The sequence below is a fragment of the Centropristis striata genome, chromosome 21, assembly GCF_030273125.1.
Source record: "Centropristis striata isolate RG_2023a ecotype Rhode Island chromosome 21, C.striata_1.0, whole genome shotgun sequence".
NCBI lineage: Eukaryota > Metazoa > Chordata > Actinopteri > Perciformes > Serranidae > Centropristis > Centropristis striata.
Window position 1 is genome coordinate 16,369,536 of NC_081537.1, and position 6,596 is coordinate 16,376,131.

The window sequence follows — 6,596 nt, forward strand, 5'->3', positions numbered from 1 at the left end:
ATAAAGTTGGGCTCTTAGAATCCAGCTTTCCAGTCATGCCAGATTTATGCAATTCAAAGGCTGTTTAGGGACCCCAGTAGGCAGAAATAGTTAAATACAATAGGTGAAAATATCAATCATACTTGGTTTTTGCCCCAAACTGCTTGAGATTTGCATAAAGTGGGCATGTCTGTAAAGGGGGACTCATGGTTACATTTAGAATTCATTTTCATTCTAATATCTTGAGGTCAGAGGTCAAAGGACCCATTTAAAAATTATCCATGCCAGTTTTTACCTTGCCAAAATGTAGCCTAACTAATAAAGCCACCTTTGTTCAAAGGACATGACATGGTAGCAATAGATGTCTTGGGTCTTTAATTTCATATGATGCCAGTCTAGCTTTAAATGGAGACCAATTCAGCCTCCTAAAGACAGTATTGTCCGCTGAGATCACACACGGATCTCTAAGGGTTAACATGGTTTCTATATTTATCACTTTTGACACCCACAAAACTTTAGTTCCTGAACTCTTAACTTGGTGTTTCAAACTAAATAAGAGACACTTCTGGACCCTGCATGGCCCATGTCAAAGGCGAACTATGTCTAAAGAATTTCACAATATCAAAGTGAGCTTTTAAGAAAAAACAGACAGATATATTGGTTTCTACAGTTTAGGCCCTGAGGCTATTTTCCTGTCTCTGACGCTTGTGTCGCAGTCACAGCAGAGCCTAATTTGCCCTCGATTACTTTCCGACACTGATCTAAGCTTGGTCATGATAGGTTCCAACACCCGTCCCCTGACTTTTCCCGCTAAATCTCAATGTCTCCACACCCATTAAGAGGGAACACATCTCTCCTTTGATTGTGAAACACAATCAACTCCGCCTTCATTTGGCATTTAACACAGCTGTGATTTCTTCTCCCCCTTCCCCTCAGTGATCATCTCCGCGTTGATTGCCTCTCACCGTGTTTCTCTTGTGTGTAACATTTGCAGGACTAATAAAAAGGCGAGTTTCACTGGAAAATGAGAGATCAGAACAGCTGATCAAGCAATTAGATGAGTGACATTAACCACATAATTTGTGAGGAAATGCAAAAAAAAAACATTTTAATAAAAAAACATGGACATTAAAAGTAAATGAACAGCAATTTTTGTCCTTAAAGTCCACACTTGGTTATTTCAACTGCTTCTGCATTTCTCTTATCATTTGTGGAAACATACAGAACATTTTAACAGGTGTTGCATGCATGAATTCATTATTTTTTCCTCACAAATGAGCACATTACGTGATATAATTGTACAACTATCGATTACAGCTAAATTCCTTAATAGACACACAATATGGTGTATGTACACTACTTTGATTGTGTTCAGACATCAATATTCAATATCAAATGTACACTTTATACACTAACAATTTAATGGGCTGTTATAATGGCATGATTTTTTTCAAATCATCACACTGAGACATAGCACAGTTTGTGACACTGTCTGTCATTCAAAACAAGCATAATCTCATTTTGGCATCCAATATTTGACAACTTAGAATTTCTCAGGACGGAATATCTCCTCAGTCATTGAAGCACAACATCATATTGTACAAACAGCATGAGAAAACATGATATTAACATAAATCTTAAACAGCACGTTTACAAACACTGCAGTCGCCACGACTGTTAGATTTCCACACTTGAAATTGAAAATGACAGCTCGAGAATGATGGTGAGGCTTCTTCACTGTCAGAATTGTGACTGCACCTCAGCGTGACACATGACGTGACTGTCACTCTTTGCGTCCTTCAGAATAGCGGCGTATAGGCACCCTGTATACAATGGAACATACGGATGAGGAGGTAGACAGTTACACATAACCACAGATCCACAGCTTTAGTCACTGCATCAGCGCTGAGCTCAAACATCTGTAAAATCAATCTGACTGTGGATCAGTGGCTATGGGCAACATTAACCTTACTGCGAGGTGCCAAGTGAAATTCAAGAAGTGAACGTCTTTTGGCCGTGACCTTTCACCTCCGAGCCCACGTCCTGTCTGGTTTTCAGTCAGCGTAGAGGATGAACCCTGAGAAGGTGCTATATTTGTTGCTGTTGCCGCCGTGGGCCTTGCCCCCGTCCAATTTTATGAAAACCTCATCGCCTGCATCCAAATGAAGGATGACACTGTTGCTGGCGTAGTCATAACTCTGGTCCTGGTCTTGGGCGATGGCGCTGGCCCTGACCTGGAATATGACACGCAAACACAGACAAGGACAGAGGAAGTGAATAAAGAGCTGAAAGCTGAGGAAAAGATTTACAATGAAGAACTGTTTAATTAAGTTATGGATATCAGCAAAAATTCACTCGCTTATTTTTTTCTGTTCTTTTATTGTAACTCTGTATCGTATTATTACTTATCTTTACTATTTTTTTGTCATGTATTTTGTGAAGCCCTTTGCAGCCTCGTTTAGATATGTGCTATACAAGCAAGTTATTATTATTATTATAAATATTAAGTAGTTATGATTGTTATTTTTAATTATTTTTAGTATTCAAGTTTAATGTCAAGGATATGTCCACATTTGCAGCATGAAAATAATTAATAATAACAAATAATAATAGTGTTTTTTTTCTTAATTAATTTTTTTTTACTTTCACTATTATTATATTACATATATATTATAAATTATTATTATTATTATTATTATTATTAATGTTTATGTTTATTGTATGTTTATTACCCATTAAAAGTTGAATGTCAAGGATATGTCCACATTTGCAGTGTAAAAATAAGTAGGATTTTTCATATGATCTCAAAAATATCAAAGTTGTAATGTTAGATAGTTGCCCAAAGTGTGTTCATACCTGATTTCAAGACTTTAGTCCAAAAAGAACAAATGCTGTGTTATTTTTTCTTATCATGCTAAATATGGTCTTTGGGCTGGATAAACAGAAAATAAAGACAAAATATAACAAAAATCAAAGAGAATGTTGCTGCATGACGCCAAACTTCATGCTTCACTGGCTGACATGAGACAACACTTATTTTCCATGTATGAGTCGACTAAAAATCTTATTTTAAGACTGAAGTGGACTGAATTTGTGAGTTTGTGTAAGTGTGTCCCCGGTGGTGCATATCTTGTTTTTCTCTCATGACTCAGCTGAGAGGGTCAGGCTTGAGTCAGTCTGCCTCTGAGGAAGGATGGGGGTGCGTCGTTACATCCACCTTTTTCTGGGTGGAACGATGATAATGCCATGTTTATCCCCCATATAAGTGTCACTGCGTCAACACAGCGTAATTACTGAGGGTGTTAGATCTGGAGCATAACACCCAAATCTCCTCTGCATGTCTGTCTAAGCAGTGAAACTGGAGGAAGTCGCTTTTTTTATATAGTTATATCCCCTCTAAGCTTCAGCGAGTGCATAATGATCCGGGTTGCCAGGTTGGCTGTTACGCTGCAACTTCACCAGAACAAAAAGTGTAATAATCCCTCCTTCAACCACATTTGAGATAGTGTTTTGCAACTAATAGTATCAGCCTTAATAGTAGGATTTGAATTTAGCTATTTGTTAATAGCTTCATTAGATGTTGGAACTCATAGTTGCTGAAAACAGTGTTGAGATGATCTATTTTAAACTGTGTTCACCTAAGATAAATGTAGCTTCGTCATATCTGGTGTTGCACAGTATTTACAGTGTCATTGCCCTCTAAAGAAAGCTGGAGGAGGCAGCTAAGGGAAGACTTTGCAAAGCCAGCCAACAGGTGAATCATTCTGATTATAATATTGAGATACCAGTTCTTACACATTGTGTCTCCAGTAAGTATTTCTCTTTTTGTTTTGTTAAAGAAAGCAGGTTTTATGGGCCTTAAATCATTATATCAACTTTTAACTGCCCATTTTCAAATTAAAGCAGCTCATTGATCACTCAACATACTAAATTGCAGTAATAAAAACTGAAAGTAAATTAGCCTACATACTTGAACATCCACAGATTTTATTTATTTATGTTATATATTATTTTTGAAATTATATACATTATTTTAGGTGAAATGTTAATTTGTGTGAATATGTACATGCTATGTACAATTATTATAATTATTATTTATTCATTATTACTTAGTTTTTTTTATTTTATCTATGGGTGTTCTGTTTTTATAATAAATTGAATACATTTTATATTTTATAATTTAATTCCCTGTATGGACATTTTCAAATTATTGTAGAACATGCCTATACAGTGGAAAATCTGTCAGAAGTTTGTAAATGTTTTTTTTCTCAAATAAAAATATGCATTAAAAAAAAAGGTGTAGAATATGTGTGTGTGGACATACTTTGATATGATGCAGTGAACTGGTATACATCACAAGGAGGTGGGAGGTAGCTACTGTCACTTAAAATCTCATCAAGCTTACAGTCACAATGCATAGGAGGTGGGAGGTAGCATGAATACCTACACTATAAGAGTGTTGTTTTCTTGGATTAAGGTATTTTATTCCTTAGGGAGAAAACCAGACAAATAACTCACAGTATGCTGCAGTTCAATATGAAAGCAAAATGTGCAATGTGTTGGAATGTCCTATGCAAGTGAGTAAAACACCAATAAATAGCCACAGAAGGCACAAAAACTCTCCACAAAAAAAATTAAATTTGTATTAACTTCACAAATATGGTATTCACTCTGTGGTCATTGTATTGGAGTGCATTACAATGCCCAGGTGTTGTTGCCTCCACTCTCTGCAGCCTGTTGCAGCCTGGCTGAGATGTTCGCTGGATAGTGTCCAGGCTCAGATTTACATGGTGTTTGATCAATGTCATCACCTGAGGCACTAAAGACATTACAAAATTATCCATGAGAAGAGCAAACATCATGATTCGATATTGAAACGCCTAGGCCTGACAGGCAGTCTGATAAAAGCATACGAGCACATCATGGTTGCATGAAGTTTGTTGTATTTCAAAGGGCACCAGCTTTGAACTAGCCAATACCCCGGGCTGTATTTTGATGTGTGCAGAGTTGAGATAGCGCTGCTACTCCTTCCACTCACTTCAACGTGTACATCATTGGATGTGTAATATGCACAGATACACAATCTGGCAGCATGCCACTGTGCATTGTCATTATCTTGAACTATAACACCGGACCAAGTCACATACAAAATCACTATCCACATGAATGCATGACTACTCAATTTAGACTGTGAGCACACTGGTCGCACTGTTCCCTGAGCAGTTTGATGTGGGCTCATCCCAGTGTGTGATTTAGTGTTCTTACTGTAACTCGTAACAGATAATTATGTACTATTTGTCCTGAGAAACTACATTTGTTAAACTCATAATGAAATTAAGTGTTTTGAGAATGTGTATGAAGAGTTAAAAGTGTCACCCACCAGGCCATTCTTGATCAGGTCAGCCCACATGCTGGTGCCGTCTCCTCCCCTCATCAGCACATTGTAGATGAAAAAGTAAGTACCGGGGATCTTACAGGTGAACTTGCCAGTGGCGCCCTCATAGTTACCACCAATATTAGTCACCACGTCATCAAATCGCAGGATGTCGTAACCTTCTTGAGGGTTTCGTAGTCCTGCGTAAAAAGCCACCCGAGGCGTGGTGTTGTATGTGGTTGTACTAACTGCCCCTTTACCCCCTAAACCTAGAATCCCTGTTCGTACAATGTCCACACCATCTCCCGGTGGACCCTTGGGTCCTGGTGGGCCTGGCTCTCCAGGTGGTCCCGGGGGTCCAGGTTTGCCTGGACGTCCTGGTTTGCCTTGTGGGCCATGAGCGCTGTAAGTAGGCAGTGGTGGGCCGATGCTGTGATCACTCAGATCCGCGTCATTGTCCACCTGTAGGCCTGTGGTTGCTGCGTCCGTCCCTGCGTGCACACCTGTGTCCGTCGCACCCGTGCCGGGGAAGGGGTCGCACACCATGCGGCAGGTACCCAGCATCTCGTAGTGGCTTGCACTGTCATCTATGCCTCCTGTGCCCACGGAGCTGACCAGCACAGGGATGAGGACCACCAGAACCAGGACCAGCATGACCCCCACAGCAGCTGCCACCAGGGTCTTCCGCCCGATGCTCAGCCGGGGAAGGGGCTGTGCTGCCAGCGTGGAACTCTCCGGGGTGGAAATGGTGACTGTGGGGAGTGCGTCCACCTGGCAGAACGCAGACACAATGAAGGCTCTCCGATGGTGGAGATGGTGCCCAGGGAGAGCTGGTATGAGTGTGTGAGTGAGTGACAGAGCCGTGTAGGAGTAAGAGAGAGGGAGTGGAGCAAGGGACCGAAGTGATCAAAAGGAGAGAGAGAGTGAGGAGAGAGAGTAAGAGGAGAGGAGGAGGAGGAGGAGGGAGAGAGAGTAAGATAGCTTGAGAAAGAAAAAAAAGAAAAGAAGCAAGGGGAGGAGAGAGTGAGCAACATGCACTCACTAACCAACTGAGTCAGGGCTGAGGAGGGCACTTTCCTACTGCCAGATGTGAAAAGCCAGGCAGGACTTAAGGAGGGAGTGTGATATATAAAGAAGAGAGAATGGGATTATTATTATCAATTCATTGATGAACATGGAGAACAAGATATGAGGGACATTTGATAAGATGAGAAAGATCAAAATTTTAAGAAAAACAATTTAT

General features: G+C 40.1%; 1 protein-coding gene across 1 annotated transcript; it reads right to left on the reverse strand.

The window, feature by feature from the left end:
- Positions 1-1,072: 1,072 nt before the first annotated feature.
- On the reverse strand, positions 1,073-6,303 carry LOC131959611 (C1q-related factor-like). Its single transcript, XM_059324821.1, has 2 exons — positions 5,360-6,303; positions 1,073-2,213 (listed from the first exon to the last, which is right to left on the reverse strand). Exons 1-2 carry the CDS (start codon positions 6,005-6,007, stop codon positions 2,034-2,036), a joined length of 828 nt encoding a protein of 275 aa, XP_059180804.1. The 5' UTR covers positions 6,008-6,303; the 3' UTR covers positions 1,073-2,033.
- Between the last annotated feature and the right edge of the window lie 293 nt (positions 6,304-6,596).